The 25,868-nt window shown below is 44.0% G+C and overlaps 1 protein-coding gene across 3 annotated transcripts in view; it reads left to right on the forward strand.

Moving 5' to 3' along the window:
* rassf7a (Ras association domain family member 7a) overlaps positions 1 to 25,868 on the forward strand; it is a 34,001-nt gene that overhangs the window by 4,743 nt on the left and 3,390 nt on the right. Inside the window, exons 2-4 of one of the 3 annotated variants that reach the window (XM_029434037.1) lie at positions 210 to 325; positions 22,895 to 23,089; positions 23,833 to 24,767. In XM_029434037.1, the coding sequence (XP_029289897.1) occupies positions 22,987 to 23,089; positions 23,833 to 24,767 (1,038 nt within the window). In that variant the 5' untranslated portion in view covers positions 210 to 325; positions 22,895 to 22,986. Of the gene's footprint in view, positions 1 to 209; positions 326 to 7,064; positions 7,473 to 22,894; positions 23,090 to 23,832; positions 24,768 to 25,868 lie in introns of those variants that run through there. The other 2 variants (XM_029434039.1, XM_029434038.1) reach the window with 2 other exon arrangements.

The following is a 25,868-nucleotide window of genomic DNA, read 5'->3' on the forward strand; positions in this document are numbered from 1 at the left end:
TAGGGAGTGGTGTTTTGGTGTCATGTGACTTTTTGTCTGAACACAATTGCCTGTTCTTTGCCATTGGTCGATTTTTCTTTGAAAGAGCGTTGGTTTCCCGGGTGACGGGGAATGGCGGCACCACTTCACTTTTTTCTGCAGCTGCCCCCCCCCCTCTTCTCTGCATCGCTCTGAGCCGGTCTCTCTCTGTCACTCTGTCTTTTCCACAGGCTGTGGTGGATCAGGTAGCCCGTGAGACAGTGACAGGGTTGTGTAGCTCTTCATCCTCTCCCTCTTCTCCTTTTTCATCAAACAGGCAGTCACAGAGACCATTAGACTGCAGGAGGTGAGTGAAATAAACTTCCTTGTTTGTTGCGTTATTAAGAATTAAGTGTTTTTTTACACTTGTTTTTGTCTGAACTTGTTTTCATTACTGCAAAAGTCAAACAAAGTAAATGACATATTAGCCATTGATCAAGCAATGACTTATTGTTTTAAATTTAAATATTAGTCTGTCTTTTATTTATTGACAGATTTACAGTCGTATTAGTCACTATTCAGCACCAGTATGCTCGTGTACTGTGATAACTATGATCTGTGTGTGTGTCCGGGACACATTCTATACATTTGTTATGGTATGGCACTCAAACAACCACGGCTGGCGTGGCTTGGCATTTTAAATGTCCAACATGATAGATTATAACTAAAACCATGTGTAGATAACTCAAGATGGGCCAAAGTTATTTCTCTGCGGTAATAAGAGCTGCACAGTAGGCTTAGCTCCTTTTTTTATGTTCCATGAAAGATTCAACAGCTGTGTGCGCTCTCTGCTCCGCTCGGCTTGTCAGGGCACAAACACAGCATGGGTTGTGTTTGGGCTATTTTGTGAGCATGGTTACTGTCCTGAAGTGGTGCCCCTTGTTGGGCTCCATCAACCAGGTGGTCGCGTCTCTATTGGGTTACCGTGGCAACACTGAAAACGGGCTCCCTGCCCCTCCCTCAGGTGCACTTTATCTGATGACCTGAAGGATCCTTTGCACATACGCACTCACACTCCCTACACAAACACAGACTAGCATCTGTGAGCTGACACTTGACCCCTCATGTAGGCAAGAGACACATGAAAGAAGAGATGGCAGTGGCAGAAGCGACTGATTTTAGAAAGAATAATGTAGTTATACATGTTTGGCTGGTTAGGTTCACTGATTTGTGCTGTTTATATAACCACAGAATGTTGAAAATGTAAACTTGCGTTCTTTATAATAGCCAGCATGTAGTGACTCCACTGGTTGCAAAAAGAAGTCCGATTGTATAGAAGTCTATGAGAAATAACTTCTCACTTGATTTATTACCCCAGTAAACATTTTCCTAATGAGTTTATGGTCTCAATCGCAAGTCTTCTTCAATTAAGTGGACATTTTAATTTTGTCTTAGTTGTCACTTAAAAAACCAAGATGGCGACGGCCAAACTGGAGGCTTTAAAACTGTAGTCCACAAACGAATGGGTTACGTCTGACTATGTGTACTTCGTATATACAGTCTATGGTTTGAGGCCATGCAGGTGTATATATTTTTAAGACTGCATGGTCAGATGATGTGGAAATCGAAACAATTTTCATGAATATGATGTTTTAGACATCCCAATTGCATTGAATGTTTGAAGACTCATGAAGCGAGCAGGAGGCCGGGGCTGGAGTGTGTGTCCTTGATCCACAGCCTGGTATCGTGCAGCTGATGCAACCAGGAGGAAACTGGCACTGAGGCCTTTTTGTTGCTTCTGACGGGCTGCCATGATGTCACTACTGCTGACCCAACAATCCTAGCATTCCTGCTGATAGTTTCTACGCAGATGTGGAGAGGAGTATGTGGGAGATATGTGGGTGAGATGCACAGACTTGCACACATATGGCCTTTGTCTAAGCGCTGATTAGTAATTTGGCATATCCACCAATACGCACACACACACACGTATGTCATTAATTCAGTCTCATGCACATGCCCACTCCACCACACACTCAGACCCTCTACCACCCCGATAAAGATGGAGATAGCAGTCTCACCGGCCTCGTTAAAATTCAATAGGTTCTTCAAGTGTCTGTACTTGAAGTTCTGGTGAATCCGTTTTGCATGTATCCTCTTCTTCAATCTAAAATGTCTGTTGTTAAAATGGTATGATTAGAGAACTCCATTATGTGCATGCATGCATAGATTTCTCTGTTTGCGTGTGCTTATAGGTCATAATTGTAGCTACAAAAGACTTTATTACTATAACACAGCTACAGCTTTCCTTTGATCCAGTAAAGCCATTGAAGGAACGAGATGAAAGGCCCGGTGCAGTGAAAGCTTTTAAATGCTGTTTTTCCTGCAAGTGTTTGGATAGCCCTTTTCCCCAGACACTAGATGGAATAGACCAGGATTGCAAACAGTGTTTTGACTTAATGGACAGAAAAGTGAGGGTGACATCTGAGGCTTTATAGAGCACAAATGGAAAAGCATTTAGACTTGACAAACAGATGTACGAAGACATTGTCAGACAAACAAATTACAGGCAGAGGCATGTAGACAGACAGACTGGGCGTCCGTGAGTGCGTCCGGGGGCCTCTCCCTCACTCTGTGTGGGGCTTACAAAGCTTTTGTTCACCTCCGACCTCTGACCTGCTCCCACCTGATGGCTCCCCTGTCACTAACTTGGATTTCCTGTGAATCCAGTGCCCCCCTCCACTGGCTTTTTACTGCGATCATCATTAAATCAGCAGTTCCAACCCCCACACAGGCCAATATCTCATCTTGCCTACTCTTTGTTTCCTTGCACATGGTGTTCATTGACCAGGGTTGTAGCCTGTGGGTTGGGTCCCCCTTCTGTCCTGAGAAATCCTCAGCTTAGCCAGGACCTGCGGCTTGTACGGAGGGGGGGGGGGGGGGTCACTGGTAGTAGCGTCTTGTTGACTTTGACTCTCTTTTGTTCCCTCTCTCACTTGCACTTCTTGCATGGGAAAGACACGGAGACAAATGAAAAGGCACCCCATCAACATCCCATCCAACTTTGTGCATGTGTTAAAAGTTGAGGGCCCTCTGACAGACACCGCTTTCTACCAGCACCAATCAGGCTGGTTGTAGCCTATTTCCATTTTCTGATAGGAACAGCTCAGAGCAGCACAGTGTGACTGTAATGGCACAGCTTTATCTCAAGAGACGGAGACTGACTATACATCTAGAAGTAGGATGAAAACAAACTGGCTTTGCTAGAGGGGATGAAGGCATGATGAGACATTTTGAGGCACTAGTTAGCTACTTCCAACATTACCACTTGAGAGCATTGAAGAACAATGTTGCAGCTGGTGATTTAGGGTTCAAATGTATTTCCTATATAAAAATAACTTTTCATAAAGCCCCTCAAAAATGCAACACAAGGCCATACGAAAGGTAGAAGTGCTTTTTTGAATGGTAATAATTTAGTCCTTATCCAGTCTGGACTGGTTCTGAATTAAAAATGGGGAAGAAAGAGTCGTGCCGGAGTGCAGCCAAAGTCCCGACAACTTGGAAGCTGCTAAAAGCCAACCGAGATTCTCTTATGTGCTTCGTTAGTGCAATCTGAAGATCGTTCAGAGAGAACAAAAAAAAATAAAGCTCAGGTATTTTTTTTTCGTCTTCTTTTCCATCTAGCGTCTGGTTTGTTTACCAGCAGTGTATATGTTGATCCAATTTACCCTCTCACTGTCTTTTCACTTTGTTCTCCCCTGTCATCCTCAGGTTTACCGTGGCAATGTATTTTCAAAGCAGCTGTTGTTTTTTGTAAGAAGATGATATAGTGACATGCGTTTGCTTCCAAAACATGTATCATCTTCTGAGTCAGGTTTTCTGGGAAGAAAACAAAAGTCTTTGTCTGTTTGTGTGTGGGATGTGCTATATTTACGTCTCAACAGTGCAATTACTTTCACTGGTGAAAGCCATCTCGCTTTTCATAATGATACACACGACATGGCAACACTGCTGAAGCAACACCACTGGCCTGACCATAATGAGACAGCAATGCTATACTTAGGCATGTTTGGCAAAAACAGAGCATTACTACCTTGCGTTGCTTGCCATGACTATGAAAATGGATGTCAACAAAAGTTCAGGATTGTGTAACTTGTTTGGGCTTCTGAAAATAGAGCTGACTTGGGCTGCTCTTATTCCATTCACTGTCCAGGCTTTATTCTTGACCTGTTGTCCACCTGTTAAAGGCTGTTTTTGGTGAAAGGCTGAATAAATAGAGAGAGAAGACGGGGCGGGGGTTTCAACAGGGAAGACGGGAAGGGGTGAGCTGTGGCAGCAACTTAATGCTATTCATTCTTGGTGAATAATGGCCAACAAAGACACTATCAGCATGTATTCCCCTCACTCTGCTCCCCTCCACAGAACCTATTGAACTGCTGCCAGACCCAACCAGTCTTTTTCTCAGCCTGAGAGCTATCTTCCTGTCTCGTGTGAGCAGAGTTATGACTGGCTCGCCAGTCTTTGGACAAATTCATACCTACAATCACTTGTCGAGGTATTAACTTGGTAGTAGGTGTTGATTTGAAAGCAGTCAAATAGCTATTCAGAGTGTGGAGTTGAGTGCATTTTCAGCCTTTGTGCAACGGGGATAAAAAAAAGTACAAAATTGCAGAGGAATTCTTCTTAATGCGCAGGTTTTTAAAGCTTTTTAGGCCTCATCTTTGTTTTCTTTAGCTTTCTTTGCTGAATGCAGAGGGAGGAGGAGGAGGAGGAGGAGGAGGAGGAGGAGGAGGAGAAGGAGGAGGAGAAGAAGAAGAAAAGGGGGTTGCAAGAATGTTTGAGTCACGCAGAAAAAGAGGGATGATATGTGAGGTTTGACAGGAGAGGGTGGGATGAGGGAGGCACAGCAGTGGGAGGTGCCCTAAGGAATGCCTGGAAGGTGTCAGAGAAGTCTGGGAGGCTTTGGACTGATAATCCTCCACATCACATTACAATACCCTCACCCACCACTCTGATTTCAGCCCTGTTGTCTTTCCAGCTTCAGACTCTCAAACCGATACGGAGGACTCACCAAATGTTAACCAGTACTTAGTCATGTCTTACAACAAAAGCTTTTAAATGAACTTGGTTTGGGTCTGACGATGGACAAACACACAACCACTGAAGGGTAATAGACTGTCAGTATCCATAAAGTGTACTCACTTCTCTGCTGCTTTTAAAATGTCACCTTGGCACCTAAGCCTTTTCTCACTGTGTCCTTTAGTACCTCAGCAATGCCTCAGGAGGCTCTTCCCCCACCAGTGTGGTTCAAGTGATTTGTCAGACAACACAGCTCTTAGATGTGCCAAAAGCTTTGCTTTATAGACGGAACAGTGAAACCGTTCACATGGATGTGAACTGACTCTCTGCGGGCCTCTGTGACTCAGCCTGGCTAAAAGCTAAAGCATTCTTCACAGTGGTCTTTTGTTTGCATGATTTAATTCATCAAATTAATACAATTAATCCAAGAAGTCTATTTTTGGAACATCTGCTTAATACAATGTGCACACTGGTTATTAGGCGATGTGACTGCATGTCCTCGTTAGTCTGATCAGAATACAATCTGACGTCAGATAAAGACAAAGTAAACACAAGGATGAAGTAGGTGTTGTCCATGGCCTGCTGCTGCTGCTTGAGTTTGAAACTGGCATCTTGTTTTCTTTTTACTTTTGTCTTTTTCAAACCAACACATTCTAACTCTTTTTGTGACAAGCATTTATTTCAGTATTTATTATCTAATGTCCTTCGCTCACGCAAGGAAAAGGAAAATAAGATAAATTAAAGTAACAGTTAGATGGTTGCAGACAAAATAGCAAATTGACCTGAAAGAAGTGTAACACTTGGGTCACAACCTGACACAGATATATCGGTAATGGTGTATATATTGTGCCCAAGATATTCTCACACCAACAAGTTTATTTCTTGGCTGTAAAAAGATTTTAGGGCATCTATTAAAAACGCATTTTGTTTATATTATAGATGGTTATCAGATAAAACAAACAAAAAAGCTTCGAAAGGCTTTATTATGGTTTCTTTTTACCCATGAGCATTTTCTTTTTGTACACAAACAGTGTGGCTGATTCACTGCAATCTTACAGTAACAGCTGATAGCAGGGTGAGGGTTTACAGTAAAGTAAACGTAAGTAAAATAAAAGGGGCTAATAATGTTTTGAATGTAATATTTGGGGAGATTAGGTGATGGAGAGAAGAGAGGTGTCGATACAAAAAGAAAAGAAAAAAGAGTCTGCTCATGCTGAGGGGCTCCCACACATTCTGCCGCACCAGTTGGTCACGCATGTCTTAGCTCTGTGTTTGTGTTTGGGAGGGGGTTGTGGAGATGGAAGCTTCAGAATTTTGGCATCGTTTCATGATTTAAATATTGAGTCGTAATAATTGATTATTCTTTAGTTTTGAACATGTGTCACTCTCTGGACCAAGGTGGTCAGATTTGGGCTGCTTCGTTCTCCAATTTTTCCCACAGGGCGTAGTCCAGCTCTAAGCAGACACACACACACACACACAGACTCTCAAACTGCACCTGGTCTGCCGGACTATGACCTCATTCCAGGAAAAGGAAGAAAATCACCTGACAGACTCATTTGTGTAATCAGCTGTTCATGTGACATGAGGCAACAGGGTGGATGCATAATGCCGAAGGTTATAGATCGTACAAACAGTAGAGACTGGTATTCGTGCATGCAAAGAGTTTCTAGTTCACTCTGCTCTTATCTCTGCGCTTTATTACAAGCAGCCCTTTGTGTCATCGGGGAATGTAGAATACAAAGAGAATAACTGAGGAAATTGATACAGCGAGAGAACGACAACCAAAAACACTCTTTCAACTACCTGAAAAGGGGGAGGTACCTGATCTGTCAGCAGAAAGGGTGGGGAGAGAGAGAGAGAGAGCGAGAGAGAGAGAGCGAGCGAGAGAGAGAGAGCGAGAGAGAGAGCGAGAGAGAGAGAGAGAGAGAGAGAGAGCGAGAGAGAGAGAGAGAGAGAGAGAGAGAGAGAGAGAGAGAGAGAGAGAGAGAGTGAGTGAGAGTGACTGGGAGGGTGTGTTTCTGTGTGGGTGAGAGACAGAGAGAAGGAGGAGGGGTGTAGACGGAGAGAGAGAGAGAGAGAGAGAGAACCCAAGCAGTCTCTCAGATCTTGGCTGTGGTGAGGACACCCAGGAGAAGTGCATTCCTGAGACGGCAAGCGAGGAGAGAAGGCAGCGAGATAGAGCGGAGAAGTCGCGACATCCTTTTAAATCTCTCCGTGACCACGTCCGACTACCTCTGACCTCTGGACTCGCACGCTCCTCTCACACACGCGCAGACACACACTCACTCGCTGTCTCGCACACCAGCTGCACAACCGGCTCTGCTGCTCTTGTCAGAAGTAAAGGATTTCCCCCTGAGTGAGGAAAAGAGACGGAGAGAATAAAAACACAGGAAATAAAGACACAGAAGAGAAGGAGAAGATCCTCTCACTCGGTGAGTGTCAGGGCTTTCTTTCAGAGATTGTTTGAATGTGTCCTTGCCCGTTTGAATGTCAGCGTCGGGGAAGTTTCTCTGAAGTCAGCCGATCTGCCTGTGGCTTTGCTGTTTGTTCCAGCATGCGTGTAAAGACAGCTTTTATTATTAATAAATGAAAACTTGTGTGTGTGTGTGTATTGGTGTGGGTGCCATAGAAAGAGAGGATCTCCTGTCTTTGGGGAGCTGAGCTGTGTCATTACATGTACTTGTTGACACTACACCCGTCACCTAGGTATTCCTGTATGAAACCTGTTCAGGTGAAACTCCACTCTTTGGGCATTTGTGTCTTTTCACTTTTTTGTGTGTTTTTTCTTTTTGTGTTTTGGATTACTCCAAATGTGAATCAGAGAGCTGGCCTCTATGTGCACATTTTATGTTGGAACTACGAGACAAGTGCAGGCTACCTCTTGCACAGGTCTCCCATGGCACAGGCTGCCCCTTTTTACCACTGTAGGATTAAAGATTAATTTATGGAGGGTATGAGCAGAGTTCAGCTCACTCGCTACATGTTTCTACTCCATTTAACTGTTAACATGCTACACATCTCAAATGCCAGCACTAATGCACCAAACCACTCTAAATTTTAAACATTGAGTCATTGTTATGCATGGCGAGCATCTTATTTAACATTTGGCAGCATGGTATGTGTCAGATAGTGAAACTTGGAGCTCATTAGTAGGCTGTATTTGTTATCCAATCAGGGCCATCGATTGGAAACCCCTCACAACCCTCCCATACTCCCCCCCCCCCCCCCCCCCCACCCCCTTGGAGGTGATTATTTGTGTTGCTGACTGACTGGGAGTTACACAGTTAAACCTCATATGTTATCTCTGTTTTTGCGTTTCACACAGTGCTCTTGGTTCCAGAGCGATAATGTCAACATAATATATGGTTGTAGGGGAAAGAACCAAATGGACTTTGACTCAAGCATATGTTGCAGCTTTAACAACAACACCAAAATGATATTTCTTTGGCTTAAAGTTGAATCAATATATGTGGACATGAACTCCTCTGTCTCAAAGCCAGAAACCAGAGAAGTTGGTCTCAAACTTGTGATGTCATCAGGTGTAAAGTCTGGAGCGGCTCCATAGATAATAATTGTGAGACTGATTTTGTGGACCCCCCCCCCCCCCTAATGTTTGTATATTTTTTTACACCCAAATGAGGCTTTATTCTATTGTAGTGTTCTTACTTCTGAAAGGGCAAATTTACCCACATACTTGGATCATTTCCCCTGGGTGCTCAGTGTCGTCTATAACATATTTCCCAATTCATTGTCTGTGGAGCATTTCCAGACTTTATACTTGATGACATAACACATTTGAGTATCAGCACTCTGTTTTTTTGCATTTGGAAGAGTTGTTAGTGCTTATTAATATTTTTGGACACCATAGGAACTTTGTTGAGCGTAGTTCCCAGATGTGTTTATACCTCTTTTATTCTTTTTCAGTTATATGTACCTGCGCTTGTTCAAATGTATTAATCCCAGTTGACCTTTGCTCATTTAACTGTGTCAGGGGCTGATACTGACTGTGCACATCACGCGCTCCCTGAGAAACAAGTCGTCATAACTATAGTATATTTATTACCAGGAACCAGTAAAATGCAGAAAGTTGAGCATGTTTGCTTCGGTTACTTGATTGACAGAGCAGAGAAGTGGTGATTATAATGTACTGCTAAATGTCCCCTCTCTTTGAAGCACAAAAGATATTATTCCTAAAGCAACTATCAGATGGCAGGATAATGATGTGGTTGCCAGCAGCCTGAACGGCGCTTTATAAAACTTTCAGCTTTCTTCCCAGCCTTGTTTAGTTAGCTTTCTTTTTCTCTCTCCTTCCCTTTTGTGTCTCCCTCACCGCCTAGATATTTCTTATTTTCTATCACATGAATGAGCCTGTTCAGCATGGAGAGAGCAGAGTGTCCTCTGAGAGTCGCCGTGCCTTGTTCTACGCAATGTTATTTTTACTGCTCTTTTGAAATACACAGATGGACTCTAACTCTTATTATTTTGGAATAGTCTGCCTGACTGCCTGCCTGTCTGTCTGTCTGTCTGTCTGTCTGTCTGTCTGTCACTCAGCTCGCATGGCAGAAAAAGCAAGTCCACCCATGCAAACCGAGATATCTCTTGGGATTCTTGATGAGAATTTTCAAAGTCATTCTGAGACTTAATTTCTCGCCGTCCTTATCAGGAGTTGTTTCCCAACTCCTGCAGATACACTCAGGGCCAGAGATAACTGAAAACATTATGACAGCATGTCTGCTAAATGACAGGTTTGCATGTTGTGATTAATTTTGGGAAAGGTGGTTTGAACCGCTTTCTCCCTCCCTCTGTCTTTCTTTCTCACGTGTTGCTCCGTCTACCTCTCTCGCTCCGTCTTGTTCTTTCCGTGCGTCCTTCCCCTGCCTGTGCAATGTGACGGAAGGTAGTGCTGTGCTCTGCTCATGTCGGCTCCATTAGGGATGAAAGCACACTGCAGTGATAAAAGATTGATCCCAGTCCTCCTTGCATCGCATTCACATCCCTCTTACCCTGCTCCCTCATCTTCCCTCACTCCCCTATTTCCAATCCAAAGTCAACCCAGTTTTCAATTTATCAAATCCTCTGTACTCTTCTAAATAAATCATCCTCGCCAAGTTTACTATGGCAGACGTTTCCCACAGGATTTCATGAAGAGGAACATTCTGTTTTTCTTGTGCAGGATGCTGTACTCGGCCTGTTGTACACGGTTGTAAATACTTAGTGATGCAAAGAAAATATCTTCATTCTTATGAGATTTTCTGGGCAATACATTAAAAAAAAGAAAAGAAAAAAAGAAGCCCCCCAGGTGTGTTGTACCAGGAAGGGTATTATGTACTTGGCTAGCCGATCCAGTAATAGACTGACATCCAGCATACACAGGACTCGCTTCACCTGTTGTATCCGCGGAGGTAAAGACAAACACAGCAGACCTATAGTTTGGCAGCTGGAAGGCTATAATTACTGAGAGGAAGGAGGGGATTTGGAGAAGGAATTTCACTGCGGATCTGCTTTTAGATCTTAAGGAGTGAACATTTCACAAGCGCTTGAAAACACATTTCTTTGTGTTGTAATACTGCAAACATATTCTGGACCAATTAGAAACAAATGTAGAAGTATTTTGATCCCAGCAGGAGATTTGAGAAACCTTTCCCTAAGGGAATGGTTTGTTGCCAACTGCAAGCCATTGTGCTTGTTTTTGTCTTCAGTCAACCTCTTTAGGGAATGTTGTTGAAATAGTTTTAGGTCATTGAGTGGTACATACATCATTAGCCAGAATATTTCTTTATTCATCCAACATGTGCAGGTCAGAGGTCAGAGGTTAGCTTGAACTACCTACTCTCAGAATGTCCCTACAAAGCCTAATCCACCGAAGGATATGTTCCCAAGTGAGTCCAGCTGACTTCACCTGAGCGAATACTGTCATGTCCTGTCAGTTTGAACTTTCCGTAGCCTTCATGGGGTGTTTCCTCTCACGTCATTAAACCCATAGCTTTACATTTACTGTTCTGTAACATCTTGAATCCACTGGCAGGTTATAGTTGCTTGGGTTATGTGGACGCCTGTGTCTGATGTCTCTCTGTCCTCTGGCTCTCAATTCTACCGTGTGTAGCACGGGTAAACAGCCTGCCAGACCCCTGGGACTGTGTGTTTGTGTGTGTGTTTGTGTGTGTGTGTGTGTGTGTGTGTGTGTGTGTGTGTGTGTGTGTGTGTGTGTGTGTGTGTGTGTGTGTGTGTGTGTGTGTGTGTGTGTGTGTGTGTGTGTGTGTGTGTGTGTGTGTGTGTGTGTGTGTGTGTGTGTGGCTCCCTTGCTCAACCAGCCATGCCGTGTTGACGCTCTGCACACAGAGCTTTCTGGTCAGTAAATAACATGGTGCCTCAGCCAAGGGCCCCGGACAGGACCAGGGGGGGGGAGGGTCAAGACGCCAGCAGGAAACAGAAAATGTCTGCCTCGGAGATACTAAATGGACACGAGAGGAGAGAGGCAGGTGGATTTGACAGACTCATCCCTCAAGCTGTAATGCTTGACGTTAGACCTGTCATCGAATGTAGATGTGTTTGATCAAGCACATTAGAAGCAAAACAAGCAAATGGGTAGATGGCAGCTAGTGGTAAACTAAAGCACGTTGGTGAGCAGAAGAGGCATATCGAGAACAAAAATCGAGAACTGCAATAATTGCACACATATATTCCACAAAAACATAAACAAAGTGTTCCAAAATATAAAATCTTCCGTAGGGTCCCTCCGACAACCTTTGCTGAAAGATCATATTATGAATATGATAAATATTAATGCTCATTTACATGCTGCTTTGCATGCAGATAACCAAGGCATGATGAGGTGGAAGTATGTGACTGCATTAAATATGGGTGGTGTAGTTTATTTTTAGGAGACTCCAAGAACCCAAGAAAAGCTATTACCAAGTAACTCAAGATGAGCAAAATTAGGTGAGCACTAATGAACTGTCGATGCAAATGCATCTTTATTCCATCAGTATGTACAAGGAATGTCTTTCACTGGGTGAATCTGTGCCACCTGATGTGCATATGAGTGTATGCGTGAGACTACCACGCTTCCCACAACCCAGTGACAAAGAGACCAAAGTGGACACTTTCTTCATCCAGAAAAGCAGATAAGACATACTGTCAGTGTCAGGTTACCCGCTGTTCTGCGGTTTAAGGTGCAATGTATGACTCAGACCTGGGCCCTGCTCCAAGACTTCAAGGTTTACTGAGTTGCCTAGGTGCCCTGGCAGAGTAAAACCTGACTCTTTCTCAAATGTGGAACATGAACCGCTGAAGGTTTCCTATTGCAAAGTTATCCAGATAATGCGGTAAACTTCTTGAAAGAGGCCTCAGTTATCATCTCTACGAAACCGACCGCAGTAATGGTTAAGTTTCATTCTGATATATTTTAGTGTCTGTGTGGGTCTGCCTGCTGTTGAATATTCCCTCTTCAACAAACACTCTTAAGTCTTTGTACTGTCTTGTCCAGCCTCCCCTTCATCACTCCCCCACTCGTTCCCGAGGGATAGCAGACTTATAGCTCATATGTGAACTCAACAACAGCAGCTGACGAGCAGTATTAAACTGTGTGTGTGTGTGTATCCATGCTAAAGTTCACCCCGGTGATCTTGAGTCAGAGGGGTGAAAGGATGCTTTCTGGAAGTGTAGGGGCAGATATACCGTCTTGGTCCCAAAGGGTTTCCTAGGTTGCTGGGAATCGGCCATAAATCTGAACCCTGCCCTCCTACTTTTTCCTTAGTCATCGTGACTGTCTACACAACCCTAACCCCCCACACTGCTCAGATAGGCATGATCGTTACTCCTCCTCAGAGTAATGACAGAGAGAGAGTCGTGTGCGACACCTCCCCATCATACTATAAATCAGGCTTATTGAGAGGCCGACCCTAAGCCTTTTGATCCCCATGCAACACAAACAGATTCCACCCTTTACTTTCTTTGTATTTTAGATGGGTACATTTAAGGCTGGGTATCAACCTTTAATACTTTTTTTTGGTGTCGACCAACCACTGTGTCAAAAACTGTAAATGCTTGCATCAAATGTCTGCTTAGATTTGTAACCAGTTCTTATATGGCTGCTTGCATTTGGAATTTCTTTTCTTAGTAAGTAAGATACTGAAAAGAGATTTGTTATCATCCCCAAAACTCATGGCATGGTCTAGTATATAAAATGCTCAAAGATATCCTGCCCTAGTTGCATTAACACAATGTATACGCCGAAAAACACACCAGCGAAGTGCAGCTCGCTGCAATAAATATATTTTTCTGCAGCCAGGAGGCGTGTTCATGTTTTTCAGGCGGGAAGAAACTCTTTGTAACATAGGTGAACATGTCACATGAGTCACAAGACTCTGTTTACTGCTGCAGGTATTCTTTAGCCACAATTCGTCACCAATAATGAAACTATCCTCAATTTGGTCTGGCCGCACAGAATTAAGTCCCCGCAGCTCTGTGAGCTCGGAAGCCACATCTTACTATAGACATTGCATGGCAGCTCGCTTTTCGCCGCTGCTCTGGTGTGTTTTTGGCATTCTTTTATCTTCCAGCCAACACATTAAACACCCCACAAGATTCAGTTTATTAGCACTGATGCTATGATTATTTTATATTCATGCCCCTTCATGCTTTCATAAAATACTCATATCTCATTGGTGCCTGTGAGGAAAAGCTGCACTCTGCCTGACCACCTTTAGTAATAGTCCTGTTGTTCCTCCTTATACATGTTCACTTATGACCGCTTTTCTATTTTTGCATTGACTAACCTCGTATCTCTGCTTCAGCCTCTGTTCTAATAATATGTTTCACTTATGTGTACAAAAGCTTTTTTATTAACTGAAGTAAAAACATTGTTCACAGTCAGATGACGCATTGTACATTCCACAGTGCTTGTCTGTTCGAACCCCCCCACTATAAATCTGATCTCGGCACACACACCAGCATATTTGTGGAATGAATTTCCTTTATGACAACGAAAAGACAACATCTTATCAGTGTGTAGCAGGATTCTTCACGCTGCCACAGGTTACCTGAAGGTCTAACGCACACGCATGCTGACTCTCTAGGTCAAAGGCTGCGTGTATCCCTCTCTCCAAGGGCCAGGCACGTTGGAACTCCCTAGGTAAATATTGGGAGGGTATGAGAAGAGATGTTTTGCATTGCAGGCTGACTTTAACAATGGAGTAACATGTTAATCTGTTCAGCCTGTGGTTTTCTCTCAAACTTTTCCTGGCAGTTGTTCCAAGAATGTCACAGTCAGGATCTCATGGCTTTCAGTTTCAAAGGTGAATCTAATCAAAACCAGCAGTGAATGGATAGCATTAGCCATAGTAGTAGTTTTGTGAACTGCCCATGTAATGTCCGTGACCTCAGATTGATGTCTTGGGAGGAAACCAGAGGGAATTCTTCACTTTCATCTTTGAAAACATTCATTCAGCAGACAGGTCCTTGTTTTCTTTCTGTAGGAGTCGTATATTTTTCTTGTAATATTACCGTTTCAACCCTGCACAAGAATGTGCACCTGCTCTATCCTAGATTAATAAAAGCGTCACCTAAGACTGAACTCAAAAGTCTTATATCACCGTAACACAGCCCCATGCTGTGACTGAGCTGTGTGTAGATGAAGAAGGTTTCTCATGCCATTTTATTTGCAGCAACACATTAATATTGTGTCCTCGGGCATGCTAATGGCAATATTTCCTTCAGCTCAGATGAGGAATGGCAAGCGTATATTGCATCATCGATTGCATGGAATTAAAGTATGATGAAAGTCTAACACCAGTCTCAGTCACTGACAAATGGCCTTCCTTCACTAACTCTACAGTCGAAGGAGTTTCCAATATATGACTCGAATGACATCCAGCCGCTTAGATTGAACCATTGACGTTTCCTTGTGCATAATTTGAGGCCTTATTTTGGATTTGTGCTTCAAGAAAGTAAGATGGCAAAAAAAAAAAACTAAAGTGAATAATTGATATGAGCAGACATGGAAGCGACCTTTAAATTACTTATGAGTTTAGCTTCAAACCTGTGACACTGGAGACTGTGGAACTCGTGACTCCTCAAAGCACGCAAGCAGGAAGTGAGAGCCGACCACTTGCACATGTACCTGTGAAAAGCTTGACTATAAAAAGCATTTGTTTGTCATTTTTAGGCTACTAATTTCCCCTTGTGTACAAATTGCATCCTTTAAATTACTGGCTTTACTTTGTTACTTTAGTCCCAAAGGAAGCATCATCTTTAAGTTTGAGTCAGCCTGTCTGCCGTCTTTCTATGTAACATGTTATTTTGGGTGTATGATAAGTGAATGTCTCTCTGACTGTGTGCATGTACTCATTGCACAACCTTTATGCACGTGTGTGTGTGTGTGTGTGTGTGTGTGTACATTAGTGTGTGCTGTGTACATATGAGTTTGGCTGGGAACAGAGCGATGTCCTCCTTCCCTGGCAAGCATTGCTGAGTCAGGTCGGGAGTATATGATTACACATGGGTGCCCATCAGCAGTCTGAGAGCCTTCTTCGCTGGCTCAACCAACAATACAGACTCCTGTACTCGCAGGGCTCAGCCTCCAGGCAGTCCAAATCACTCGGCCTTCCACAGGCTATGTGCAATCCTGCATTATCATTCTCACCATTAGCGCCTGGCTCTGTGGGTGGATCCATGAGTCAGCGCAAACACATTCCTGGTCTCTAATGCCTCCGTTCGGTTTCCAGGATTGAAGCGAAACAAGTGAATGACTACAGCCAAACCAGGTATGAGTAAGTCCTTCACTCGGTGAGATGAATAATGTAGGAGTGTTTTATTGTGGCCGGGGCTGTGTAAACTATTGTGGCCACATGCTGATTGGAGTGTAGCTTCTTGTCTTTCAATGAAATTCAAAAGTGTGCCAGGGTTTCTTTATATTTCCTCAAAAGTTAGAATAAAAAAAACAAAAACTGCTTAAAAAAAAAAAAGAATTGCAAAAAGATTATTTCTCTCACACCTTCCCCATTTCCTTCCCTCTTGAGGTTCAGGCCGGGGTGCCATCGGTCTGTGTGAGTGATTCATGGTGACTGGGATTTCACACTAAGTGGTGTTTTACACAGTGTGACTAGTGGTAGTGACAGCCACAGGTGATGGCCAGACTGTCATGTGGATCAACTGGAGTGTAAACCCTCCTCTCCATCATCGGTCACATACACAGCTCGTGTGTTTAGTGACTGTACAAGAGATGAAGCAGCATAGAGTTAAATAATCCCATTTGTCCAGCTGATCTCGCATTTGAGTTTGGAAACTTTTACTAGCAAGTCTGCTTTTGTAAATAAATACTAGGTACCGCTGCCTATATTTGCCCTTAATTTAGAGGCAAAAGTGTCCCTTGCATAAATGAACCACTGATCCACTCTCATTGAGATTTCACACTTGGACGAGGCAATCATTATAATTGAGAGGGCTGAAGGCTGCAGCGACAGATCCCTGTATGAAAGTATGACGACTAAAGCTTATTAGTGCTGTTTCTGATTCCTTTGCGCTGAGTCATTAGCATGTCAATAGAGGAGAGATACAGGCGGACGGAGGACATTTTCAAAGAGTTGGTCGGATTTTATTCCGAGAAATATTTGCCAAATGAATGTGCTGTTAAACAATGCATTATTCATTAGGTGTGTTGAAGCTTCAGCGGAGCTCCGTTAGCGGGGAACCAGGCAACCGTTCAGTCTAATTAACAAGCAGTGTGTCTGGAAAGCCTGCTGCAGCCTGGCCCTCTACTGTGAGGAAGAAGAAGCAACACTGTCACAGTAAAATACACACATGTATACACTAGTGCCTGCATACAAATTAAATGTTATCTTGGCAGCGTAAACAAAAACACACACAACCTAGTTTTCCTTTTCAAAGTAGTCCCAGTTCCACAAAGCGAACAGATTGCTGTTTGATGTTTTGGTACCACCTCTCAGACTAACTAAACCATCCTGCTGCCACTTTATTATTTTTCCAACATGTTACTGCCTTGTCACACTATAAAAGCAAATAATCTCCTGCGTGGGAGGTATGTCTACATTGGAAAGTTAATACGTTTTAATGTCGGCCAATAGACGGCCTCAGATCTTGGATCTGGTTTCCTCGTCGTGTGCCCATTGGACCACTCCCTGCTCTCTGACCGCAGGCGCTGGAGCACTGCTGATTATGACTTCTGCATGCGAGTTATGGTGTTATGCTGGAGCTACTGATGGCTCTCGGAGCATTAAGAAAGCATCGTTTCATGACTGAACAAGAAAGCGATGCTTTCGGAGATGCAATCATGAGCAGATAAAGGCATGAGGCCTGTCAGTGTTGTTCTGTGACGTAAAGCGTCTCGTGCAAATATCTCGTGTATTTGCACGAGGAGAACTATGTTGGTCCTAGCTTGCGCAGATGCTTTGTACAGGGGGTTTGCACAGTTCAATCCTGCAATCAACTTTTACTTTTAGAAAAACTTCTGATCTTTTAAAATGGGATGTTAAAGAATACTTAGTGGTAATGCAAAAAAAGAAAATCATGCAAATATCTAAGAAAAAAAGAAAAGAAAAGCAGTGCAGGTGCAAGAAAGGGAAACACTAAAGTGACAAAGCCTTGTTCATTAAAAGGGCTGTGTAGGGAAGCTGTCCAGAGCCCTGGGGCTGTGACTGCAAAAGCTTGCTCATCGTTAATAATGATGATGATGGTTGGTTGCTTCCAGCACCACCTGAGTACTTATGTCCACATGTAAGCAGTCACACAGGCCATGATAGAACTCTGAGCCACATTACTGTATATGTGTATATGCATTTTGAAATGATCAAAGTCAGTTGAAACTACTGGAAGGTAAATCAAATCAAATGTATTTGTATAGCCCAATATCACAAATGATACATTTGTCTCAGTGTGCTTTACAGACTGTACAGGATACGACACCCTCTGTCCTTAGACCCTCGCACCTCACAAGGAAAAACCTCCTAAATGAAACCCCATAATTAAAGGGGGGGAAATGTTATAACCCTCAAGGAGAGCAATTGAGGAGGGATCCCTCTCCCAGGACGGACAGACGTGCAATAGATGTCGTGTGTACAGGATAAACAACATAGTACAAATACAACATCCATTTGACAGAAATGATGTCAAAGGTACATTTTGATTTCAATTATTGTGTGTGTGTTTGTGCATTATGTACTATCACACTTTTTTAGCCGCTGTATGAGCAGGCATTAGACATTATTTCTTGCTGCTGTGTAATGAAGCTGTGACTGAGAATCCCCTTGTGATTCATCACAAGTTTTCCACAGAGAACCAGCTGTAATTACTGAAGCAAAAGAATAATTTGCTGCCATTATGAATAATTATTGTGCTGCGCTCAACTACGGGCATGTTATGGACCTTTGGTCTTTGAACACATAAACTGTGCTCACTTGGTAGATGAAACACTGGATGACGAAGAAGGGGGAGGAGGAATAAAGAATGCAAAACGGGAGTCGAGGGAGGACAAAAGAAAGTATCTGTTCTCCCTTTTTATTAGTTTTATCTGTGCTAACATGTGGACACGGCAGAATGGCACTAAAAACTGGTGTGGCACGGCAGACGACCCGGCGATGCCAGGGGCCACAAAAGAGGCAATACTGTCTGCTGAGCGTGGAACCAGAACAACAATAGTGTCTCTGCAGTACAGATGAAGCCAGGCTGCTCGGTGCCAGCGTGTTACTGGCTCTTTGAGTGCTTGTGTGTCTCTGCCAACCTGGACCGGAGTGGCACAGAGCACACAGCTTCTCCCAGCACTGTTCATTGTCCTCTTAACAGCAATGTCTAACCTATTATGTACACTTTAACCAGCCTGGGCCAGGGTCTTATTCTCTATGTTGATACTGATAGGGATAACTGTTTGTCTACACTTGTTGTGTTTGTGTATCTGTCTGGGGTTCAGATCAGAAGCGGTGTGTGATGTACACTCGGTCCTTTACGCCTGCCATTGTTCCCTGGACCTCTGTTGCTGCAGAGATAACGCAGTAATCACTGGAGCAACATCTCGTAAAGATATGCCTAAATGGCGTGTCTGTTTGCAAGCACACTTGCGCGTACAGGCTTGTACATGAACGCATGCCTACTCGACCTTTGACCATTGCTCTAGCATGACACAGAGTTCTATACTTCCCGTGCACACCCAGTAAGCTTACTCTTCATGTAGCCTTAGGGCTCAGGTATTGAGAAGCAACAGCACATTAATAACCTTGCTTGGAGTTTTCTTGATGGGCTTTACTCGTTTCCGCTGGCTGCCTAATACTGCTTATGACTAACGGAAATAAATTGTTCAAACTTCTTCAAAGGAAATTGAAGATTAAAGGAATATTTCAGCCCAAAAAGGACTATTTGTATAACAATTACTCACCCCGTGTTACCTTGAATTCTTGAAAGCAAAAAGTCTTGATGACATTGAAATAAATGGGGGCAGCGTTTAACAGCAAAACTATCTTGAAACATCCGTTTACAAACTCACACAATTTTGTGCAGTATAATCCAAGTCTCATTCATATCATCGTCTACTCCCCATGCACATGCATTATCGCTAAAACTTTCTTATTTAAAACACTCTTGCGTAAACAGTGTCACGCCTGCGTAGGCGGGCTTCTCGTCTGGACTTGTAGCGCCCTTGCGTGGAGTATTCCATTTTAAGGGTGTGTCTGTCCAGCTGTATGTTTAGTAAGTGCCTTTGTGCTTGTGTGTGTGTGTGTGTGTGTTATGTTGCATATATTAGTGTCTTATTTGTGGATTCTTATGTGTAAGGGAAACAAATAAGTGGTGTTTGGGTGTCCACCATGCTGTAGATTTGATATACAGACACTTCTCTGTGCTCAGCTTGTCCAAAAAGGCCCATCAATTCACAGCCTGACACTGTTGCTCACACATTATGGCACACAGGCGAGCCAAATCTTGCCCAGGGCTGTGAAGCTAACCTCTTCTGCCTTGAGTCGAATTCAACAAGGAGCCGGGAGGCTGTTATTGAAGAGAGACAGACAGAGCCACAGACAGGGTGATGAAAGACGCAAAGCGGGTTAGCTGGATGGGTGAGCGGTGATGAGAGGGGAGAGAAGGGAATGGCACATGGCTCCAATCACTGCTCTTTTCTCTACCACTCTTTATCTGTCTATATCTGTCAGACTTTTTCCACCCCACATTTATTCTCTCCCTTTCTCATTTGCTCACTGTCTGGCTCCTTCACTGTCTCTCTTGCTCTCCCTTTTATCATACAGTATGACTCTTCTATTAGATTTATTCAATTTGAGCTCCTCAAGTGGCTTTTTTCTGTGGATGTGCTTGTGTCTGAGCCTGGTGTGTGAGATTGCTTCAGTTTGGCGATTACCTCCGAAGTGATTGTATATTTTCTTGATTTCTTCCTTTGAGAAAATATGTGACATACAAAACTGTCCTGTTTTGTTACGGGTGGGTGGTTGGCTGGGGCTGGGGTGAAAGTAGAGGTGGGAGTTGTTTTTCTATTTTGGGGGTGACCTGAGGTTAAAGGGTGGGGTGTGGAAGTGTGAGTGTTGTCATATGGATAAAATGATGCATTGTATTGGTTTGCATTAGAATGGGTGTGTGTGCATAGTGACTGTGAACACGTGCAAAGCAGTCTGTATTTGTCGACAGCATTTGCTGAAACTATCCCTCCTTTTTGGATCACAAGTGTGTTGATTGACAGACTGTTGAGCCCCTATTATCGTTGTTCAGAGCCTACGTTGATGGTACGCTTCATGATTCTGAGACTACATTTCACAAAAGGTGTGTAAAGGTGACTCTCCTGCATCTGTATTTCAATGAGAACTGACACAGGAGCTGCGCTGTGAAAAGGAGCTGGGTCAGGCGGATGTCTGGTTCTCAGTGTTGATAAAGAGAATAGACAGCAACCTGAGACTCACAGGCCTGTTTGTTTCCTGTTAGTGCCGATTATCACATTTCACAAGCCAGGAGGGACAAGAACTAAGCATCATGGGAGAGTGACATTCTCAGCTAGGAGATGTTTGTGTTCTTATTTAACGACATTGTTAGGTACATAGAAATCAAGTATAGAAACCTTGTGAGGTACGGACTGCAAGTTAGTTTGCATGTAAATAACAGCAAATCCAGTTAAGATAGGTGGGACCTATTTTCCCTATAAATGCAGGTATGTATTCGACTAAAATGTCAAGAGTTCATAGTCTTTGTTACACTTTAGTCACTCTGAGACTTCCTGTTCACCGCTGGGTGTTTAGAAAAAAAGAAAGAAGCCTCATAGCTGAAATAAATGATTGTCTACAGACCCTGTGACTCAACCAGTTAGGCTTAATTATGTATTGCTTCACAGCACAGTCTGTGCCCTTGGAAAAAACAATAGTGACATCTCCGCTTGTTGAAATCTCTGCTGGGTGATTTCGGTAAGCACTCTCTTTTTTCATATCAAACTTTCTCTCCAGATGAGATCACCACACGCTCGCATTGCTCAAAAGAATTTCTACAACATGTGATCATCACTCTCTATCTCCCGCTTGTTTTCTGTGATGGTGATCCGCAGGTTCAATCTCTGAGCCGTGCCGACAGTCCCTCCCGTATGTGGTGTCATGTTGAGCTGTTCTGTGTGATGTTGTTGCCACATCAGATAGGCTGTTGCTCCCCAGCAGAGTTGGTGTTTGGCGTCCAAACAGTGGAGAAGTAATGGTGGCGCGGGGCAGCCAGGTCAGTGGCAGAGGAGGGGAGGGGTGAGGGCTTTGTTAAGAAAAGCAGGAATTCTTCCGGCTGGCAGATGAAGTCAGTGCATTCCTCCAAAGCAGCTGCCTATAGGCAGCCAGTGGAGCAGAGCCAGGCATTGAATGAGAGGGGTAAGATAACGGTGGGGCTCAGTATTAAACACCTCCCATTGAGAACCAGAGGGACAGACAGAAAGAGAACATCATATGTCTGACTCTGGGTGAAAAGTTGTCTTTTACCCACCTAGGCTACAAAGTTTAATTTACTGTGCCAAGTTGTATAGATAATCCTACCGCCGCCCGAGGCATTTCACTTTTTATGAGCACTGCGGTATTTTATTACCTTGTTTTGAAGCTTAGCTGTAAAAGTACAGACGGAGGACTGAACATAATATTAATTTAGGTTAGACCTGCTGCACAGACGCGTTAGGCAACCTGCTGATCTGCTCTCTGAAGTCTGATGAGACCCAGTTCTGGTCGTGCTGAGGGGGATCAATCTGAGGAACACACACACACACACACACACTTCTATCTCTCCTGCCATGTTTCTATGTATTTCTACCCGCACAAACACCCTCTCCCAAACATAGACACACTTGAGTTGCTCCACTTTCCCTGTCCGTTCCCCTCGGCAGTAAGCTATCATAACGGCTTTGAAGGAGGGCAGCAGAGCGTTTAATTGGGTTACAGATTGGCATTTATGCTTCCAGGTCCACAAGATACTGGTGGGGCTCTTAACTAACCACTAGGAAGTTAACATAATGCTACACTGCTCTACCCCTTGAATGCCGGTCTGGAAATGTACAATTCAATCATTCTCTCGCTCGGCACAGTACATTTGTGATGTCAGCACTGTTTGGTGTAGAAACAGTTTTTTCGACAAAATGACTGAAGTGAGGGGATCTGTGTATGTGACAACTTCCAGTGTGTTGTGTTTTGGTTTGCAACAAGTTGTGTCACATGTTGGGGTAAGATTACATCATGATCAGGGAAGCCTTTAGAACATCAGTGTGGTGTTCTTTTGTCCATTGTTTCATTATTGTCACCAAAGTCTGTTCTTACAACTGGAAAATTGGATTTGTGGATAAATAATCAGTCATATCAACACACACATGACATGTCTCTCTGTTTTTGTCTTTCAGAAGTCCGTGCCATGCAGTGTTGAGTTGAGACGAGCCAAGCTGAAGTGATCTTTTTTGAAGACCATCTTACCCGTCACCCTGCCTGGTCCCAGATGGAGCTCAAAGTGTGGGTGGACGGAGTGGTGCGGGTCGTGTGCGGCCTGTCTGAGGAGACATCCTGCCAGGATGTAGTTATCGCTCTGGCCCAGGCCATTGGTGAGTGTCTCAAACTCTTATCTGCTGTAAAATCATGGGGTCATCATGTTGTGATATCAGCATCCAAGCTGTTGTTACTTGGCACCTTGTTTGTCTTCTTGATCAGTTCATCTTACAGCCTTCAGTGATTAGATACGAGTACTTGTAAATGCTAAGGTTCTGCACTCACCTTTTCATTCTCCACTGACCCTAATTGAGGACTCTGTCAGATTGTCAGGGGGTGAGTTTGGATTTGAGCCGGCTTTCTGTCCCTGTATCCTCCCGCTTTATTCGAGCCTCATGCTGCAGCAGTGTTGAACAACATAAATCCAGATTTAGCACTCTCCTCCTTCCATGAGTGAGCTGCCTGCCGAGTCATCAGGGAGGGCTTGTCCTAATTTCAAGGTCCTTGTGGAAACTTCAGTTTATTTGAACATTTTTTACATGTTGTGCAAGTCTTACGCAGAAGCCTTTTATTCCAATCCTTAGAGGCAGAGATTTATAAGGCCTCAGCATCACCATAATGCGTCTGATGTCATTCGTTCACTTAGCGCTACTTGAGTAGAAGCAATGGGAGGAGTCAGACCAATTTACACTGAAGGAGAAGAAAGGTCTTGACTGATTTGTATATTAGAAATCTTTATAAAACGGCTTCAGCTTCTTCAATGTGATATGGTAGTGTTTTAGGCAATGTAGTTTGTGTTTGTCTTTCAGTATGTAGGTGTATATATTTGTACTCACTCTCTGTCTCTCTCTGTCCCCAGGTCAGACAGGCCGTTATGTTCTCATCCAGCGTCTTAGGGATACAGAGAAGCAGCTGTTGGCCACAGAGAAGCCTCTGGAGTCTTTGGCTAAATTAGGCCAACATGGCAGTGAAGTTCAGTTCTTCCTGCGTCGTACTGGCCCTAGCAGCAGCGACGGACCCAGCCCAAAACAGGACAGACCAACTCCACCCCCACTGCCCAAGCATCCTGAGCCAGAGCCTTCGAAACGCAGCCAGCCTAAGAAAGCACTCACCTTTAACCTGGGGCCTTCCACTTCTCCTAAAACCAAAGCCAAACAGTTTAAGAGGTCTCCTCGGGACTCTCCAGAGCAAAGAGCCTCCCCCTCCCCTTCTCCCAGCCCTGTACCCCCTCATGTGCCATCCCCATCCCCATCTCCATCACCTCCTATAGGCCCGTCCAAAGAGGAGGTCTTTAGGAAGGTTCTTCAGCAGCAGGAGAGACTGAGGGCTATGGAGGCCCAGCTAGACACCCTAGAGAGGGAGTCACACACCTGGGAGCGTCCCTACTCATCTCCATGTCCTTCACCAGTTTCTGACGCCCACTTGCAAGAAGAAATGGAAACTATGGAGCAAGCTGTGCGGAGGAACCAGGCCGAGCTTGCCCACGAGCAGTACTGGGAGGAGGAGCTTCAGGCGGAGGTGGAAAGGGAGCGGGGAATGAGGAGGAAGCTGGGGGAGCTCCACGCCAAGCTGGACGACTGCGGACGGCGGCTCCACGAGTTCTCCGTGCGCTCTGCCCAGCTGGAGCAAGAGATCCAGCGGGAGAGCCAGACTGAATGGAAAGCCAACGGGCCCGAGGAGTCTCTCGATGTCATGAAGGCAGAGCTCCAGAGCCGCGAGAATCACGGGACAGAGCTGGAGGAGCACCTATCTGAGACTGACAAGGCTCTGGGGAAGGCAGAGTCGCTGATGCAGGTAAGGAGAGAGGTGACGGTTCTTGAGAAAGGGCTATAAAATCTGCATCAGCCCGTGTGTTGTCATTTGAGGGGTGTAGCACGAACCCTCTTCCATCTATACTGTAAAACTGTATCCCTCTCCTACCTGCATACTGCAGCAGACAAACGACAGTGCAGAGACACTTGAACACATGATTTATTGTGGCCTTTTTTATATATAAATAATTATCCAAGAAATTACGATGACTGAATTAATGCTGTACACTCATATCCTACCTTTTGTATGAAAATGTTTTGTTGTCTGAAGAAATATTTACAGTGTAGCCGAACTGGTTTTGCATGTATCAACTTTTATGCATGTTCTGAGCATGTGGTTACAAATGGTGTTAATATTACATTGCCAGTATCTACATATTCTTGTACCCTGTGTAAAAAGAGATTAAAGAGGATTGATTTGTAGAACAAAAGCCCCTTTTATTGGATCTACTCGACCTCAATTTATGGTAGTTTGTGGTGTCATTGTTTGTTTACATTTGGTGGTTGTCATAGACGCAACTGCATCAATAAAAGCCTAACCCAGTTTGAAGCGAAACTCAAGTTTCCTCATAATCTACATGAAACCCAAAACTCAGGTATCCGCTATAGAGAGCTCATTCAGACTGAAGTGCGTGAATAATTAAATTCCTCTTTTATTGTGGAACGGTAGATGGCGTTTTTTGAACGTTTCACCACAAGGAAATGGAGCACACTGAAAACATTTGTACTGTAGTGTTTTCATGTCTTCATTAGCAAAGACGAGCCAGACTGGAAGACCTTTTGTGTCCCATACTCAATCCACTGGGCTACAAGTAATAACTGATTAGAACAAAACGGTAATCTTGTTTGCTTTTCAGTCAGTCATACTCATGGGGATGTGTGTGACTCTGGGGGTGAACTCAACAGATTTAGTGCTCGATTGATGGGACAGAAAGGGACAGTGTCATGATCAATTTGCCAATTATATAGAAAGCATCCTGCTGCAGAACAGCACACCGGTATAATATGTACCACCATGTCATAACAGGACTGCAATGGTATATAATCCGAAAGTAACCAGAGAGGCATTTTGCCACCCAGGCAG

The sequence above is a fragment of the Cottoperca gobio genome, chromosome 6, assembly GCF_900634415.1.
Source record: "Cottoperca gobio chromosome 6, fCotGob3.1, whole genome shotgun sequence".
In the NCBI taxonomy this organism is placed as follows: domain Eukaryota; kingdom Metazoa; phylum Chordata; class Actinopteri; order Perciformes; family Bovichtidae; genus Cottoperca; species Cottoperca gobio.